The 19,440-nt window shown below is 49.7% G+C and overlaps 1 protein-coding gene across 7 annotated transcripts in view; it reads left to right on the top strand.

The window, feature by feature from the left end:
• ATM (Serine/Threonine-kinase ATM-like protein) overlaps nt 1-19,440 on the top strand; it is a 317,444-nt gene that overhangs the window by 272,006 nt on the left and 25,998 nt on the right. For 2 of the 7 annotated variants that reach the window (XM_086772522.1, XM_086772518.1), the window contains exons 59-62: nt 18,452-18,517; nt 18,640-18,723; nt 18,867-18,950; nt 19,076-19,156. In XM_086772522.1, the coding sequence (XP_086628648.1) occupies nt 18,452-18,517; nt 18,640-18,723; nt 18,867-18,950; nt 19,076-19,156 (315 nt within the window). Of the gene's footprint in view, nt 1-18,451; nt 18,518-18,626; nt 18,724-18,866; nt 18,951-19,075; nt 19,157-19,440 lie in introns of those variants that run through there. The other 5 variants (XR_015261774.1, XM_086772521.1, XM_086772520.1 and 2 more) reach the window with 5 other exon arrangements.

The following is a 19,440-nucleotide window of genomic DNA, read 5'->3' as shown; positions in this document are numbered from 1 at the left end:
ACTGAGGCCTGTCCTCCTCATCTCTATGAAGATCCAGCGAATCTCTGGTGCCCAAGTACCCCCTGCAGGGGGCGCCCGAGCCTGCAGTCGCTGCAAGAGGAGCTCTTTCCAAGGCTCAGCGCCCGGAAGCAACCCCCGACCTGATTTGCCACTACCACCCTCCCAGCCAAGGATAGTCGAGCTGTACTCCAATACAATAGCTTCTTCCGAATGCTCAGAAGAAGCGGGGCAATCTGCTGCTCAGGTGACAAATCGAGGCCAATCTGGCATCCCAAATACCGCACTGCTGTGCCTGGAGGAATCCATCTAAAACCGGGGTCCGGGCTCCATGCCGGAGTGGGAGCACTACTGATCCAAAAGGCCACTGTCTTGCGCCAATTGATCAATGCTCTCGAGGCTGCACTAAAAACCTGGAGCGACTGCTCAGCCCGAATAAGATTGGCCTCTTGGCCATGCAAAAATAAGCCCGTGTCGTCTGCAAACTCAGCATCAAGCAAATCCTCCCCCCGGACTGGGAGCTGAAGTCCTCTCAAACCAACCTCCTCTGCCGTCAAATACATACTCATAGCCTCTGCAAAGAAGAGAAAAAGGAAAGGGGCGAGAGGACACCCCTGACGGACTGATCTGGTCAGCTCAAAACTCGGCCCCCGTCCTCCTGCAATCAGCACCTAGCTGCGAGCTGTGGAATACAAAGCTGCCACCCCTCTGATCCATCCTGGCTCAAAGCCCAGGCGAAGCATAGTGCCCTCTAAGAATCCCCAATCAACTCTATCGTATGCCTTCTCAAAATCGAGAAGCATCACGACCAAGTCCTCGCCAAGAAATCTAGCTCGGGCCGTCGCCTCCCAGAAAGTAAAGATGTTGTCAAGGATACTGCGCTCCTTGACAAATCCTGTCTGAGTAGCATGAATCAACTCCCCCAGGAAGGGCTGGATCCTCAAACTCAAGGCCTTTGCTAAGACCTTGTAGACAGTATTGAGAATCGTAATAGGCCTCCAATGCCGAATGTCATCTGATACTCCCTCCCCCTTGGGGATAAGATAGATCAAGCCCTCTGAAAAGCTCTGCGGCATCACCCCAGTGTCCAAAACATGCTGAAAGCCCCTGCGGAGGCCTGGCCCCAAAAGGTCCCAATAGCGCATAAAAAAGGCCAGCGTCAGTCCGTCCTCCCCTGGGCAACTATGTCGCGGCAGGACCCTCAAGGCCTCGGCAAGCTCAAACTCTGACAGAGGCGCACCTAGAACTGTACGCATATGGTCTGTGACCCTCCTCTGCACATGGGCCCACACAGTCTGTCTGCAAACATCTCGATCCTCAGTGGCTGGCTCCGCTGAAAGCAGGTCACTATAAAAAGCAGTGGCAATGGCTCTGATCTCCCCGAGCTCAGTAGCTACCGATCCATCCGGTCTACCAAGCTGGCGGACTCCTGCTCGCGCATGACGGGGTCCAGTGATCTCAAAAAACTCCCCAGTCACTCTATCACCAAGGTGCGTCCACTGAGAGGCCTGACGACGATAGTAAAACTTATGTCTCCCCACCCACTCACATGCAGGCTGCTGCTCCTGAAGGCGCTGTAGCGAAGCAAGGCTGCGTCTCAGCCGTTGCTCCCGCTCGCGAATCTCTCCCAGTCGTGTCAAAGCTGCAGCGTGCAGAAAAGAGCTAAGATCAATGAGTCCCTGGGCACACTGGCCCGCTGCATCCTGGTCAGAGCACTGACTATCATGCCAGATCCTCTCAATATCCTCAGCGAGACTGGGATCTGCAAGTACCCTCTCTGGGATCCTCAACTGCAAGCTGGGCTCCCGTGTCCCCTCCTCCAATGTCAATATAACTGGCGCATGATCTGAAAATGAGGTGCCAGCGAGAATGCCGACGGAGCCCCCTCGCTCCCCTAACCAATCGCCCACATAAAATCGATCAATCCGTGATAGATTAGTCCCTCCCTGCCGGCGATCCGACCGAGAGAAACTAAGACTGTCCTGAGACCGGGAGAAAGCCCCATGCTGCCATGCATCAGTGATCCTCAGTGACATGCAAAACCGGTCCCAAGCTGCAAGCTCCGTGCCGTGCACTGTAACATGACTGCCTCCCACCCTATCTGCCGGGTCCTCAAGCATGTTGAAGTCTCCCCCAACACACCAATGTGCGGCCTCTGGCAATGCATCTGTAACCTGAGTCCAGAACTCTGCTCTGGCACTAGCATGATTGGGCGCATAGATGTTGAGCACACCCAATAGCTCATCATGCATCCTCAGAATGACATACTGTGCTCTACCAGGCACAATGATCCCTCGATCCACAATGGCCTGCCGCCATACATCTGCAAACCATGCATACTCCTCCCTGTCCACCCAAAGGACCAAACCCTGCAGACCAAAAAGTGTCCCATCTACCAGGCATCACCGAACCATATCTCCGGATCCTGCTCTCACCCAAGTGGTGCTCCTGCATCATCAAAATGTCAATGCTGCCACCAACCAGGCATCTCTGAAGCTCCTGCCTCAAGCAACCTCGATAGCGTATAAAGTGTGCTCCGCCAAGGCCCTGTACATTCCATGAGATGATCCTCATGGATGCCCTGCTGAGGTGGATGCGGTCTCAGCCGTGCTGCGGGCCTTCGCAAGCGGCTTGGATGGAGAGTAGTCCCCATCCGAACGGCTGCGAATCTGCCCACCCGGTGTAATGCAAGAATCCCGGATCAGGCGCCAGTGGCTGTGGCCCATGGCGACTGCCTCCTGCTCTGACAGAGAAACCTCGTGTATACTCACATATCCAGGGTCGCGTGCCAAGTCTGCCACTATGCGCACGACCAAATGCCGAATCCCTGAGGTATCCACACTCCCGGGATCCAAGAAAAAATGAGCCAACTCCCAAAGTCGGCCTATCACATCTGTCACCTCCAGATCGCTCATGTGGTGAGAAAACTCAACTGCCTGAGTCTTCAAAGTGCTGAGAGCGAGCTCTAGAGTCCACTCCCGATCACAAGGTCCACATAGAGGGAACGAGAAGGCCACCGCTGAGTCTAGTGCCTCCTCCCCGCGGGCCGGAGGTATCACTACATGGACTCGAATGGGTGCTGGCTCATGGGGGCCCTCTGCTCCAAAAAGCCGTGTAAAGGTATAATCAAAGGCCTCCGAGCGCTGTCTAATGCCAAGGCGACTCAGCCGACTGCGGATAGATGAAATCCGTGAGGCCCTAATCGGCATAGGTCTCCTCTGTGATGCTCGAGCGAGGTCAGTGCTCAGCGCTCTCCGGACTGCAGGTGAGCGCCAGGGAACTGCCAGGGTCTCCCGGGAAGGTGAGGCGGGCGGAGGGGGAGGAGGGGGAGGCGAAGGAGGTGGAGAGGGAGCCGCTGCCGAAACCGGAGCGGGGGCGGGAGGAGGCGAAGGTGGAAGCGAGGCGGTGGGAGGGGACGGGGGTGGGGGGGGTGAAGGAGGGGGAGCTGGCATCTCCTGGTCCTCGGTCGCTGCAGGGGTCTCCTCCTGAAGGGGAGCAAAGCTGTTCCTCACGGGAACCCAGTGAGGCTGAGACTGTGGCTGCTGCTGCAGCGGTCTCTGGGCGTGCTGCTGTGGCTGTCTCCCTCGGCGGCGCCCCTGTCCAGGCTGCCACTCCGAGGTCTCTGTGGCCTGAGCAGGCATCCCTGAGGCAGCCTGCTGAGCCGAATCTGTGGGCGGGCCATCAGTAGCCTGCTGCTGTGGTGAGGGTCGAGGTCTCCTGCGAGGGCAGGCCTTGGCCAGATGACCGACCTGCCTGCAAATGAAGCACTGGTTCGGGAGCCCCGAGAACTCCACTCTCTGATCTATCCACCCCCCCCCTATCCTAGGTAGCTGAATGACCTTAGGAAGGGAGGATATGTTAGACACCAACACTCTGACCGAAGGTAGCCCAGCTGCTCTGGCCACCACTGAAGCTGCTGAGGGGCCCGTCTCTAGTACCGAGCCCACCAATGCTCCGAGCCTGGAGAGGAGCGGAAGATACTCCCGGCGGAGACCAGGGAAACAAACTGCAATATGGAAGATGCGCTCTCCCTGCTCCGCCGCTGTTGGGTCAAATCCATGCTGCCAAGGTCTGAAGAAAACCCGAGCACCCCTGATGTCCAGAGGACTCATGGCAAGGACCTTGGCAACGCTCTGGGCGGCCTCGAACTCGATCTGATAATGGCCCCGGCCCAGGAGCTGTACATCCAGGATCTTGCCCACATCTGCAAGAAGGCGAGCCTGAAGAAGATCCCTGATCTCCCCTCTGCTGGGGCGAGTGCCGACTATACGGCAGATGGTGGAATGAGCCTGGAGGCGTTCCACCTCTGCGGTGAGGCTTTCTTCCTCTTCCGGCGAAAGAGAAAGCCTGATGGGGGGATGTCCTCGGGGGCGGGCGAGGGGGCTGCGGATGAGTCCCTCTGAGGCGAGGCGGGAGGAGTCTCCATCAGAGTCTGAAGCTCAGGCGAAGGCGACGCGAAAGCGGAAAACCTGCAAGAAGCGGGCTGCACACAAAGAGGCGGAAGACCGGATGAAAATGAAGAAAAACAAAACCCCCTGGGGGTGAAAAAAAGCGCGAAAGAGGAGGGAGGGGGCGAAAACGAAGGAGAAACCCTAAGGGGGGGCGGAAAAAAAAAAACGTAAAAGGGAGGGGAGGCGGGGCGCTGCTGATGGGAGGCGGGTGCGAACAGGCGGAGAGGTGGGGGGCGAACAGGCGACAAAGGGGAGGGGGGGCGAACAGGCGAAGAGGGGGGGGGGGCGAATAGACGAAGAGGCGGCTAGGGGGGGGGGGGGACGAAATGGCGAGGAGGGGGGAGGCGCAGCAGCGAGGCAGGAGGGGGCGCAACGGCGAGAAGAAGGGGTCGAAGGCAGGCGGGGGGTGGAGGGGCGAACAGGCGGAGAAGTGGGGGGCGAACAGGCGACAGAGGGAGGGCGGGTGCGCAGAGCAGGGTGGAGGCGGGAGCTTCAGCGAGCTACGAATCTCGGATCTTCAATCCAACTCTATGCATTTCTTGGCTTGTACTGCAAGTTTGAGCCCAAAATATCAACTTCTGTGCTTTTCCCAAGCTTGTTGGCCAAGTTACAAGTAGGCGCCTCCTTTTGTCCACTTTTCCAAGCCCAAAATAATAATATGTCCAACGCATTATTAACGATATATGAACACACCGACTTATAAATATCATGAGTCACTTTGATGAATAAAAACCCATGCTACTCATGCGGTGTGGCCATCTTTCAGGCCAAACTTTGTCGATAGATGCTTCAGCTTTCTTTTGTGGAAAATCCCTGTTCACACCTTGGCTCTGCTCAGTGTGTGAAACACTGGTCAAGACTAGTGAAGGGACCAAATGGTGACATTTCCTCGTCTTATAAAGCAGTTGTCCGCAATTGTATAAGCCTGATACCACTAAGATATCCTTCAAGAATAGCAGATGCACTGCCAATCAATAATATTTCAGCCATAAATCCAAATCCACGATCCGAAGTCAAATACGGACACAACAGCCAACCGTATCAAGAAACAAACTATATCCATATCTTGAGTCAACAACTCTGATAATAACCAGACACATGCACAGGAGCCAATTGTGTCCCAAATTTCCACAAATCCATAAGTAGCTTTAAGTACCTGCAAAAGAAAAGTAAGCAGAATACATAGCCACAAAACATCTTGCCATGCCATTGGACTGCATAAGGGCACCACCCCTATGATCCATACGCATGTCCAAGCCAAACATGCTTCACATGTCCATATGGTTCACCAATACAGCAACCCTTCCATGAAACCATACCTGCTTGCCAAGGTTTCCCTTTCCACGAGGCATCACTCACCAAGGTCACCAACCCTTCCATGAGTCTAGATATTAACTCCCTAGAGTCACCAACTCTTGCATGAGTTCATAGGGTCACCAACCGGAAGTTACTCACTTGGGTCGCGAACCCTTCCATGAGTTCATGAAATACTCACTGGACAGAGTCACCACTCCTCCATGATCCCATGAGTTCAGATAGTGAGAGATCAGAATCACCAACTCCTCTCACTAGATGGAGTCACCAACTCCTATCATGATTGTACATCTATAGCATGCTAGACAGTGATTGCATAGTTAGCTGCATATGACTAGGATTAGCTTTTCTTTTCAGTTTTTCTTTCCATGATACTCAGAACATGAACTTGTTGTATATAGATTTGTCTCATAGGCCAATCTGGCCTTCCGTAGACGTTAATGTATCTTTTCTTTCTTTTTCTTTTTCTCGCTGGATAGAGTCACCAACTCTTCCATGAGTTCAGATACTCACTCACTAGAGTCACCAACTCTTCCATGAGTGCAGTATAACATAAGATAAGAATAAATCACAAGCATAGAGATCCTGGTTCTCCATAAACATGTCTACGAGAGATAGTTTTACAGGCATTTTGGCCGACGAAAGAAAATCCATAGAGAAATCCTCGATCCATAAGATATCCAATAAATCCACTGTAACCATAGTATACTCATAGTCTAGAATCATCTAAATCCATGTTAATGGTAAATAATTCATAGTTTTGTAACCGCATATGCGACATATTCTAGCGTCTCATACCACTAGAATACTCCCCATATGAGATCCTTGTGTAGGCGACAATTCTAGCATCCCATACTGCTAGGAGCCTCCAGTACACAAGACCAAAACCATAAACTATTCATCAAAACCATAGAGGAGCCATTTCCAGAATCACAATGGTTTCCAAGGAAAACGCCTTTCAAAAAAAAATAGCTTTCCTAAAACACATCTCAAGATAGACATTCTCCACTTGCGTCAGCAAGGGAGTTCAATATGTACAAAATTCCAAATATTGGCAAAAAGCATCAACTTGGTAAAACTCAAAGTATACTTAGCTTTTCTTTGCCAGGTTCGTCATGAAGCCAAAAGAAATATCTCCTTAGCATACACATAAGATATCTTGAGAGATAGCTCCATATACCATGCTTGTGAGCTTGATTTATAATCCACACGGAAGGAGTGTTGAACACGGGCACATAAAACCAACTCCATATTCCGAGCATAAATTTTCCTTAGTCCAAGCTGTCTACTGCTCATGCTCATGACTGCTTCCCACAAGCTCAATAGCAAAATTGTTGGTCAGTATAGTCTCCACTTTTGATCTTTTCTCTTTCTCATTGTTGGAAGGAAGCCTCTTGCTTCCGAGAAAGCCTTTGCTCTGATACGAATGTCACAAGCTAGGGACGCAGAACGATAATAATAGACCAACACTTCAAATACCAGACAGAGCATGATAACGTAGTGGAAGAACCATAAATAATAAAATAACACCGCACTGAGCCAAAACGGCCGGCCCCCCGTAGGAACTTCTTTATTATAGAAAAGCTTTTACACGATACCAAGGTGCGGGTGCAAACAGCACCGGATTTTCCACAAAGCATTAGCACATCTCTTGCCGAGATCTCAGTCTAGAGCCAAGATACAAACATCTCCAGAAGCTGTCCCAAAAAACAATCCCATGAATTCAGCTCATAAACAGTCCATGAAACAGCCCAGTACGGAGCCCAAAATAGCCCCGAATTCTGTGCCAAATCAGCCTCAAATCAGTCCAGAAGAGCTCTCAAATCAGCCCCAAAAACAGTCCCAAATCTTCCCAGAAACAAGTCGAACAGCCTTGTTAGGATCTGGGAGAAAACGACCAGCCATCTGGCTGCCCTGGAAGAAGTCGGCCAGCCCTGTAGAAGGTATGGAATCAACTTTTGTGCTTTTCCCAAGCTTGTTGGCCAAGTGACAAGTAGGCGCCTCCTTTTGTCCACGTGTTCAAGCCCAAAATGATAATATGTCCAGCCCATCATTAATGATATGTGAACACACCAACTTATAAATATCATAAGTCACTTTGATGAATAAAATCCCATGCTACTCATGCGGTGTGGCCATCTTTCAAGCCAAACTTTGTCGATAGATGCTTCAGCTTTCTTTTGTGGAAAATCCGTGTTCACACCTTGGCTCTGCTCAGTGTGTGAAACACTAGTCAAGACTGGTGAAGGGACCAAATGGTGACATAGAGGTTAAGAACACCAGCATCCATTTTATGCTCTTGCAAGAGCAATACATCCATAGATCCACCTGTAACTGCATTGTGAAGCTGAGTTTTTTCCGTTGATGCGTACAAAAACCCCCAAGACCCTGAATGTTCCACAAGACAATCCTCGTAAGGACTCAGAGTAGGAACGACTAGATCTCGTGGTCGACGAAGGATCCCCTTTAGAGACGGAGGTACGTCTCGCATAGGTAAGGGAGGGAAAATCTAAAGATGAAAACCTTACCTCTTGTTCCCACTCCGGGAAAAAGCCAGGGTTGGTCCTCAAAACTGGAGAAGTACCATGACAATGCGACTGCGCAACATCATCCTCGAGGGTGCAATCATTCTGTAAGTGTAATGCAACATCCTCCTGCAAGGGATCCAAATCCTGTGCCTATAGATCTACCCAGCATCTCAGAGGAAGTCACCACCAAAGTGCCTTTGTAGGAAGTACCGCGAGCTCCCCAAACCCTGATATGCTCCCCTCCGCCTCTGATCCTTCCTCCGCCTCTGTTCCTCTGCCTTCGCTTCCTTCCTCCATGCGCCCCTCCTTCCTCCTTCGTCTCCTTCCTCCTTCGCTGCCTGAATCGCTCCCCTCCACCTCCGCCTCCGCCTCTGTTCCTCTACCATCGCTGCTTCCTCCTTCGCTGCCCCCTCCTTCCTCCTTCGTTTCCTTCCTCCTTCGCTGCGCCCATCCACTTCTCTTCCTGCTTCGCCCCCCGTCCTCCTCCGCCTCCCCTCCTTGCCTTTGCCCGCCCTAATTCACCTTTCCTTCCCCTCTGTTTGCCCTTGCCCTTGCCCCTGCCCCTGCCCCTGCCCGCCCTTCTCTTCCGTCTGCGCAACCCTGTTGTGCTGCCCTTCCCCCGCCCCTCTTCGCCTTTGTGTCCAGCCTTTTCCCCTTGCTTCCCTTTCCTTTTTGCTTTTCCCTTCTCCACCCTCCGTTCCTTTCCTCCGCCTCAACGCCTTCCTCTTCCCCTTGGTTCGGATTGCTCCTCATCCGGGTTCAAGTCGGCCTTTTTCCTCGATGAGCATCATGGCTAATCATTCTCCCTCGGCCGGGCAAACCATTGTATTTTCCAAAGCCGAGCTCGCGGTCCTCTACGCCGAAATAGAGAAAGACTCCAAAACGACCCTCACATTGCCAGAATCTTTGAATCTCACCCGTCCCGTCTCGAGGCTCGGGATTGGGTCCTAGCGGCTCTGCCCTCCGACCTCGCTCTACACTTTCGAGATGTCAGGTTGCTTGGAAGAGGTTTCTTCCAAGTGGATTTTGATTCTGAGGATGCAGCCTCAGCGGTTTTGAAGGGCAGCCCTTTGCCATTGGGCCCGAGCAAGATATCCTTTCTTCCCTACTCCAGCTATTTTGACCCTGTTGAGGAAGACCGGAACCGTTTCCCGATTACTCTCAGATTCCCAGGTCTTCCTCGCGCATATGGGCCTATGTTAGAGGCCATCGGATCTGCCTTTGGGCTTGTTCTTCAAGTGCCCCCCCTTCACGCCTTGCCGACACCCTCTGCCCAGGTGGTCACTGCCTTGGCGGATGCTGTCCCCAAGGTCATGGATCTTGCCCGTGACATTGAGCTCTTTGAGGACTATTTTTTGCTTCCGGGCCCTTGAACCCTTTGAAGCAACGTATGGAGATTGCAGGTAAACCCGATCAATGCCGGGTTTGTCACCAACAACAGGGTCACTTTGCTCGAGATTGTCCTCGGGCTCGAGGTCGCAGGAGGCCTCGTAAGCGTGCATATCAAGCCCCACCTCCCTTGGTTCCTTCCCGTCCTTCAGTCCGCCAGGTGTGGCGAGCTGTCTCTCACGCCCACCCCCCTGGTGCGATTGATGGGAAGGCTTCCTCGGATTATGTACAAATAGATGATGTTTCTGGTCAGAGGGATGTGTCAGCTGATGCATCTTTGTAGAGAGATGATATCTCATATCAGGATGACTTTGTGGAGTCCTCTCTACTTGCAGGGGGCGATATGCAGGATGTTCAGCACAGTGGGGATCATGTATTGCAGGATTTTCAGCATGATGCCATTGCCCTTGATGCCCCGCAGGGCGAACAGGTTTCTCGTACATATGCAAGCACGGTGCAGGGCCTCGGACAAGGGCATGTCAGTGGACTTTGCCTCGTGGATTTTCCCGTCCTCCAGCATTATGAGAGGCGTCCTCAGGCTGCCCATCGTCTTCTTAGAGTGGGGGTCAAACCCTCTTCTCTTCCATGAGAATCGTCTCATGGAATGTTCAGGGCCTTGGAGTGCTTCCCACTCGTGGTAGGAAGCGCCTTCTGAAGGACCAGCTTCACCCTGCTGTTACAGGAGGGTCTATGGATGTGGTTTTGTTGCAGAAACACAAATTGGATAGATCTCAATGTGGCAAAACTGGTAAGATGCTTTGTGGCCACACCTTCTGGTCATGGGCAGTTGGGACTAGAGGGGGTGTTTGTATTTCAGTGGCAGCATCTATTATACCTCATGTTATTGGGCACGGTGTTATCATCCCTGCTAGAGCGCAGTGGATCTTGATCATGCATGAGGGTCAAGAATTTGGAATCTTGAATATCTATGCACCTAACGTGAGAGGTGAAAGGGTGGCCTTTTGGGACACCATTACAAATGTCATTCCCTAGGTTGATCATTGGATAGTGGGAGGAGATTTTAACATGGTTGAGCAACCTTCTAACAAGAAGGGTGGACGCGAAGGGGGTTTACACCCTTTGGAGCGAGCCTCATGGGAGAGGTTCACGCTTTCCTTTTTTGGCAGGGATTGCTGGACTGAGATGACTTCCAGATAAGGCCAAATTCCTTATCTTTCTCTTGGCACAACCGCAGGAGCGAGGATGAGAGCATCTTTGCACGTCTGGACAGGTTTTATGTGGATGATTGGTCCTTGGATAGAGGAGGCACCATTGCTATTATGCCTGGCACCACCAAATCCGATCATTGCCCCGTCGTTTTGTGTCTCAGGGAGCCTAGATCTCGCTTGGCCTCTCCCCGTATCCGTATCCCTGACTCTCTTTATCTAGATGCTAACATTTCCCTTGAGATCAGAGAGATATGGAGATCTTGTGACAGTCCTGATCCTCGTCATAATATTGCGCTAGCTCTTGAGAGGACCAGCCATCATTATCATAGCATTGCCTTGTCTAAGAAGAAGGAGGCTCTGGACAAGGAGAGAGCTATTAGGCGTAGGATTGCTGCTCTTCAGAGGGAACATGAAAAGCATCCACATGCGACTTGGATTACAGACCTCTTGACCACAGTTAGAGCAGAGCTACAGTTGGCCATGGACAGGAGGGCTGAGTTCGCCTTTCATGCGAACGAGGCCTTTTGGACTCAGATGGGTGGCAGATGCAACAAAGAGTTTTTTTCAGCACACAGGCCTTCCCATAGCAAGGATTCTGTGAGGTACTTGCAGGATTCACAGGGTGAGGTTCAGATTGAGCCTGATAAGGTGAGGGGTATTGCTTCAAAATTTTATCGGTCTTTGTTGACTGCAAAGGTGCCCTCCCCTCAGAGAGATGTGGCACGGCAGAAAGTTTGGGAGTGCATGCCCAGACTCATTACAGATGCTGTGTGTTCTTCCTTGGATGCCCCTTTATTGAAGGATGAATTCCTTCACGCACTGCATGCTCTTTCCAGTGGTTCATGCCCAGGGGATGATGGTCTTTCTCCCGCCTTCTTTATTCTTTTTTGGGATCATATTGGAGATGCTATCATTGTTGCCCTTCAGGAAATGTGGTTGTCGGGTATGATGCCTCCATACCTCACGGAGGGGCTAATTCACCTTATCCCCAAGAGTGGGGACAAGACTGACATCAAGCAATGGAGACCCATCACCCTCCCTGGATCTGCATATAAAATCTTAGCTAAAGCCTTGAGTATAAGGTTGCAGCCGATTCTCCAAAGGACTACCCAGAATGGGTTCCTCCAAGGAAGGAGTATATTTGATAACATCTTTTCTTTCTGGGAAACTGTCGAGTGGGCAAAGTCTAGTCAGCAGCCTCTTGCCATTCTTTTGCTTGATTTTGAAAAAGCTTATGATAGAGTGGATTGGGATTTTTTGGAGGGCACTATGGCACACGTGGGGTTTTCCCAAAACTGGATCAAAGGTGTGTCTTGCCTATACAGGGAGGCTCATAGCACTGTTTTAGCCTGTGGGGGGCGCGGTGAGTGTTTTCAGATTTCCCGTTCAGTGAGGCAGGGCTGTCCCCTCGCCCCTTTACTGTACGTCATTGTAGCTGAGGCTATGAGCAGGTTTCTTCGGGCTGCCCCTGGTGTTGTGAGTCTCAGGCTGCCTTCATGTACGGAGGAAGGGTTTTTGGACTCTGAGTTAGCAGATGATACGGCGTTGTTCCTTGAGGCTTCACATGCTTGTTTATGTGCTTTCCGGACAGCCTTGGAGGCCTTTTGTTTGGCAGCAGGAGCTACTATCAATTGGCATAAGTCAGTTGGTTTTTGGATCAGTGATTCTCCTTTTGCAAATTGGGGTACAGATGTTGGTTTTACTTAGATTGAGAGAGGATGCTCTGCCAGATACCTTGGTTGTCAGGTGGGCGTTGGCATCTCCCCTGCACAACAGTTTGCTCCAGTGCTCTTAAGCATTAAAAGAAAACTTCATCACTGGAGTAGGAGGAAGCTCGACTTGGCCTCTAGAGAGCTTTGGTGGTTAACCAAGTTTTGCTAGCCACAACTTGGTTTATCGCTTCGTGCTGGATTTTTCATAAGGGCTGCATTGGCCAGCTTTGTCGCCTTATTCGGAACTTTCTTTGGTCAAGGCTTGATGGAAATGCACACACCAAGGCTAGAGTTGCTTGGGAAACCATTATCAAGCCTAAGCAGGAAGGGGGATTGAATATCATTGACCGTGAGGTGCAATGTAAGGCTTTGCTGTGTAAGCTAGTTGTTAGGGGCTTTCTTCCAGGCACTGAGCCGTGGAAGGACTCTCTCTCAACTTTCAAGCTTCACACACACACACACACACACACACCCATCCTCACAGTTCTCCCTCAACTTTCAAGGCTCAAGCCTCTCTCTCTCTCTCTCTCTCTCTCTCTCTCTCTCTCTCTCTCTCAAGCTATCAAGTGACAAGGAGGCATCCATCATCCATGGCATCCTCCTCGTGGCAGTGGCTCTTCAAGTTCCAACTACCCATAGAAGGACGACGGGATGGACATGGTAAGGTCACTCACACCCCATCCCCTCATGGAGGTCATGGACATGCAAGCTTTGCCCATATAGGCGAGTGGGTGGTACTGACAAAGTAATTTTTAAGTGCCATTCCTACCCCCGTCCTTGTTCCCTACATATGGCCGTCCCCCATCCCATCCCTGTTACCGTCCCCCGTCCCTTGTGACTATGCTGGCCACCAATCAGTGGAGGTCAGTTACTGGTGCTTACCCAGCATGCCCTAGATGTGCAGGAGTTTCGGAGTCAGTTTACCATTGTTTATGGGAATGCAGGACGATTGCACACCTCTTTGGTAGGATTAAGAGGGATGCTATCATTTCTTTTGGTTCTATCATTCGGTTGGCACAGTCTGGGCCTCAACTGAGATTCAAGGGGACTGACAAGAGCTTGGCCATTATGGTTAGGCCAAGAGTTGCTCGGCAGTGTTGTCTTTAGGATTTGCCACTTTCACACTTTGTCCCTCCGGCACAGAGGTTAGACAGTTCTTGGGAGATTATTCCTAGCATCTCAGCCTGGAATATCTGGAAGGCTAGATGCACCGAGGCCATTGAGGGTACTCCCGTTCTTGTTTCTCAGTGTCTTTGGAGGATTTGGAGTGATATTATTCACACCATCATGGCTACCTAGGCGAGAATCCAGGGATCTTCGAGGGCTGCGAAGAGGAAGCGCGGCCAGTTTATGAGAGAGTGGGACATTGGTATCTTTTTCACGTCCTCTCATTCGGGACCCTATTGGCAGCACAGGGCTCCTGATTGGTTGAGATCTCCACCTTTCTTGGTGTGAAATCTCCATTTTGTAAAATTTTTCCATACTTAATAGAAGTCTCCTTTCTGGAAAAAAAAAAAAAAAAAAGAGGGAGTCACCAGTAGATTGCACAAAAATCATGTGCCTACAGAGCCTCATCCTCCAAAGAAGGATCTACATCCTGTGAGGCAAGAGTTTCATAAGGGTTGGGGTGCTCCACTAAGGGTGCGGGTAAAGGGGCAGGTACGGGGTTCAAGGGCACCTTCCATCTCTAACAACAACCCAATGCTGTGTGGTCTGCTGGGGCACAAGGGCAAGTGCATAAGGCATCTGCTAGGTAGGACCACGCCGCCGCCTAGCATGGCCTCTTGATCTAGGACAATCTAGCAATGCGGCCCTGTCTCGACGACAAATCCGACACTGGTCAAGTCTACCTGCAATCTCCATCCTTTGGCGGAAATGAGAGCCGTCGGGTCTCTGAAGCATGATATGGTCGTCAGTAATCGATGGATCAAGAACAAGCACAAAGACCCAGGGTAACACCATCAGAAGTGGCGTTAACAGCTGCGGAAGTTGAGACGGGAGAGCCTGGAAGGGCCGATACCTCTAAAACCTGGCCAAAGGATGCCCCTATGGAAGCTAAGAGCTTCCAATAAGACCGAGGAAGAGCAGGGAACCGCAATGAGACCCGGGGTAAGTCGTTGATCCTCCACCACTAGATCAAAGCCCACCTCGTACTAAAAGAAGAAAATCTTCCTAGGGCCAAGAGGAAAGGGGCTGCTAGCCAACACATGAGAAGTAGCTTCCGGAGAAAGAAAGTCCACCTACAAGAAGCCTCGACCAAGTAAACATGCATCCTGGAAGTGCACAATGAGCTCCAAAGGGAGAGCTGCTAGAAGCCATTCACGGGTCTGCGAGCGAGAGGGGTGGGAGCCATAAACCCTCGCAATAAGGGTGGTTTGGACCTCAGTGTCAATGTCGTGCGGAAGAGAGGTGAGCTCGTCTTGCGGAAAATTCATGATTCTCCTAGCCTATGGGGGTGATGAAAGATTGGTTGTGGCGGAAGCCATAAAGTTAATCGACGATGGGCAGCCGCCTCGAATCCAATTGAACATATGTTGCTGAAGGAAAAAGGCGGCAGGGGGAGGAAGAGGCGGGTGAGGAAGAGGAAGAGGAAGCGGCGGGGGCGGAAGCAAGGCAGGAGAGGAGGCGGGGGCAGCAGAGGCGGTGGGCAGGGGAGGGGAGGAGGGAAATGCGGGAGCAGATGGTGGCAAGGCGGTGACAAAGGAGGGGCCAGAGGCAGCAGAAAATGGGGGCAGCAGAAGAAGGCGCATGCAGCAGAAAGTGGGGGACAGAGAAGAAGGCAGCGGGATCAACAGCGTGGGCTCAGTCTGTCCAGAGGTTCCGGAGCTCCCAGTTTTGCTCTTCTGATTATTGGAAGATTGCTTCTTCAGCTTATTTCTACTAGCTATGAATCTTCAATCGTATTACTAAAAGGAATCAATGGAGTGGGTAGCTAGATTGCTTCACACACACCCGTAAGGGAGCACCAAAAATGACCTGTCTCCCTTACAGGTGATCTGTATCCTCGGGGGCGGTGAGTTAGGTACTAGTGAAATCGACAGAGCGGGAGCTGATTGGGTGTGCTATTCTTCATACGATCAAAGTGGTTGGCTTCAACGATGGCCGTTGGTAAATAGATCCTCACTCCTCTTGTCATAGGTAATACATGGCATCTTTGGCTTTATGGTGGTGGTCCTCTCAAGCACCTGGCTAGGAGCAATAACCTGGCTATAGGTGTTGGAAATAAGTGCACACTAGGTGTACTATTTCTCTAGTCTAGTTTCAGTTGAGTCTGTGTGTCTTGAGTCTAGTGCCATGTGGCACCTCTACATTTATCCCATAAGTGAGTCTACTCAATCTTGTACTTCTCACCTATAAATTGTAGGTGTCACATCAATAATCAATCAATCTTGTGTCTTGTCTACACTCATCTCAAGGTATGTCTATGCTTTGTGTTTTCCTCTAGTCTTGCTCTCATTTCAGTTTCAGTTTATCTTTGTGTCTCCCCCATTTTTACAACATGGTATCAGAGCCTTCCTCTGCTGTGACGTCCATGACTCCAGCCTGTTCGTGCTGCATATCGAGTCTCGACCTCACCAACCGTTGCCACTCTCCTGTGCTGGCCTAGTGCAGTCGACTCAGCTTTGTGTGCGCTCAAAACCTGCCTATGAGCTCTTGTTCTATCTGCGCAGCACTCCTTGGGCACTGTGGCAGTTTTGGCTGAGATCCGCCCTACAAGCTCTTACCTGGGGAGTCCAATATTTCGGCCCTCTTTCTTGTCAATAACTTCTGGCCCAGCTTCAGCGTGCATCCGCTTGTCTTGGCTTTTGGCTTGGCCGGAGCGGATCTCACACTTTGTTGTGGTGGTTTCCTCCCTGGATCCCCTCACCTCTGGATTCGAGGATGTGGGCAGCACCTCTACCAACAGCAGCACTATGGTGCCTCTCCACCTGACCTACCTCCTCAGCTTTTCTACGGTTTGGGGCACATCACTCTGGGCGACCTTCATCGAAGGCATCATCATGTTCAAATATCTTCCCCGCCCTGCAGTTGAAAATATTCAGCAGCCTTGTTTCAGCTATCCAGTTCAGTTACAGCCTTGATCATTTGTTGGAAGAATCCGGTCCTGTCTTGATGCTTCAGTCCTTGTTTATGGTTGCAACCACTAGCCTCTACCAGTTTGTGGCTCTTGTTCCTTGCCACTCGTGTAGACTGGTCCTGTGCATCAACTGAAGATCACAATCACTCAGCATTCACTTTTGAGCTGTACCTTAAGCTACATCGTCAAAGTCTTGTTCTACTCTTGTTCTCCTGCTGATCTGTTCCAAGCATAAAGGCTGCTCCTGGCTCTGCAAATTTCGAGGTATGGATGCTCTTCGTTTAACAATCCTCAGCCTGGCCCTAATGCCCACTCACTTTCACGACTCTAGCAAGTTCTTCATGCTTCATGATTACTTTCAGCATTCATGGTTTATCCCTCTGGATAGACTGTCAAAGATATGGTTTTGAAAGAGGGAAGACCTGCTCAAGCTGGAGTAATCAAATCAGGATATCTAGATGTAATTTTCAGTCTTCTACTTTCGAAAAATACTCAAAATATAAAATTTTAATTTTCAGTTTTCATGGGATTAGACACTGCCCTTGCATTTCAGCAAGTGGTAAGACCTTCCCTTCATCTATCTGTCTCTCATGTACGGGATTAGACACTGCCAAATATGGTAAGACCTTCCCATCTCTCTCATATTTGTCTATGCTTTCATGCTATCTACCACCATTGATCACCAATGATGTAGATCATGGGGTAATGTCGTGTCTATTTGTCTACATGGACTTATCTTTGTCCCTATCCAAGAGGCACCCCTGCATTACCCACTCTAGCAGGAGGATTGACCTTGAGGAGGGATTATCTAACAAGGTCCATCTCTCTGTCTATCTACAATCAGTCAGTCTCTCTGTCTATGTGTCTATCCTGTGTGTCTATCCTGTCACATGTCTTTGACACTCTATCTATCAGTCTATATGCCTCTTTTGTGGATTAGCTACCCACATTCTCTTGGCATTTTCTGTCTATGTCCCCATTTATCTTCTATTTGTCAGTCTCTCTCATGTCTATCTGAAAGTCTCTCTCTCTGTGGGACCACTCTACTGGCTGATTGTCTCTCTCTCTGTCTGTCTATGATCCACTCTTGTCCCTACCCTTGTGGACCCATATGAGGATATCACTTGAGGAGGGGTGTCTCAGGATCTTTTGTCTCTCATGTCTTGTCTCTCAGTCTATCAGTCTTTATGTCTGTCTTCTAGTCTTGTCCGTCTTGTCTTTTTGTCTTCCTCCTAGTGTCCACTTAAGGAGGGTGTTGGAAATAAGTGCACACTAGGTGTACTATTTCTCTAGTCTAGTTTCAGTTGAGTCTTTGTGTCTTGAGTCTAGTGCCATGTGGCACCTCTACATTTATCCCATAAGTGAGTCTACTCAATCTTGTACTTCTCACCTATAAATTGTAGGTGTCACATCAATAATCAATCAATCTTGTGTCTTGTCTACACTCATCTCAAGGTATGTCTATGCTTTGTGTTTTCCTCTAGTCTTGCTCTCATTTCAGTTTCAGTTTATCTTTGTCTCTCCCCCATTTTTACAACAATAGGGAGCTAAGTAGTGTGAAGCACATAACCCTTAATGAAATGCACGTGTGCAAGCCTTCATCAAGTAACCCTATCATGAAATCTATTAGAATCAAAAGGAGCAGGTTGGCACTCCTTGTGACAATTTCATTAAGTGCTTTTAACATGTAATCTAGTTGTCCAGTATTTTTTCCAAAGTCCATTTTATGATGCTTTTTATGTTTATTAAATAAAGGCTGCAAAGTCATAGATAAAAGCATAGTAAAGCAAAGTTTTGCTTCTATTATGTTCAGCAGCAGGCTGAGAAAAGAGTCTCTGCAAAGAAAGGAGTCCAAGGCGTCGAAGCAGTTCATCTGCAGGTACTATATCTATTACCATTCAATTGCGATTCACACCTCACATCTAAAAATAAGTAAAGAGGGTATTTCTAATCACCCAAGAGGAATTCTGACTGTTAATCTAACATAGAATGAATACTCAGGATGAAGGGCATGATTATACAAGGAAAGTAGTGGAGCTACAAAAGCAGCTTGAAATGGATAATGAAGAAGCTCAACGTCTGCAGGTTTGTTTGTGTTTTATGATTTTTTGTCTTCATGTTGAAGTGGACCAATCAGCCTATTGACCTGTCGTCATCCAGATGGACAGTATTTCCCTCAAATTTGGAAACCCCAAACAATGTTTTGTTGTGAATTTATGTCTTTGTAGAATGATAAAGATTCGTTTTTGAGGATTTCCTTAAATAGCTACCGATGCTGTCTGACAACCAGTGATAAATATGACCTCAGAGTGGTATGTGAACTCTCTGCAAGGAATGCTGTATATTTGCTGAAAGTTCTTCAAGATTAAAATGTTGGTCTATTTGCCACTTAAAAGAAGACGTTGCTTGCCCTGCTTCTTTTCTGCCTTGTTTGCAGGTGTTCAGAATCACATCCCTTTGGTTCAATCTATCAACGAATCAAGTAGTTATCAAATCAATGCTTGAGACCATAAATCAGGTTGGATAGTTGATTGTTGTCCACGACAGCTTATCTGGCCACCATAAGGGTTATGTCTTTGAGTAGATTTTCTTCTCAGTTTATAAGGTACACTTCGAAAGAAATTTAAGGCAGACGTTTGAACCCCTGCCTGGTGCTGAATATAAAAGCTATATTTTTTTTTTCAGTTTTAATCCCAAGTTTTTCACCTGACTTTTATGGTAGCGGATATCCACAACCTCAGTAAAAGAAGATGCTATTAAAAATGCGCTTGTGCTGCATGAAACCAGTCTCAGAGTGATGAA

This window comes from Cibotium barometz, chromosome 32 (assembly GCF_041138505.1).
Source record: "Cibotium barometz isolate CiBa-2024 chromosome 32, ASM4113850v1, whole genome shotgun sequence".
In the NCBI taxonomy this organism is placed as follows: Eukaryota; Viridiplantae; Streptophyta; class Polypodiopsida; order Cyatheales; family Cibotiaceae; genus Cibotium; species Cibotium barometz.
The sequence above is the reverse complement of the archived record's forward strand: the minus strand, read 5'-3'. Positions and strand labels throughout refer to the sequence as shown.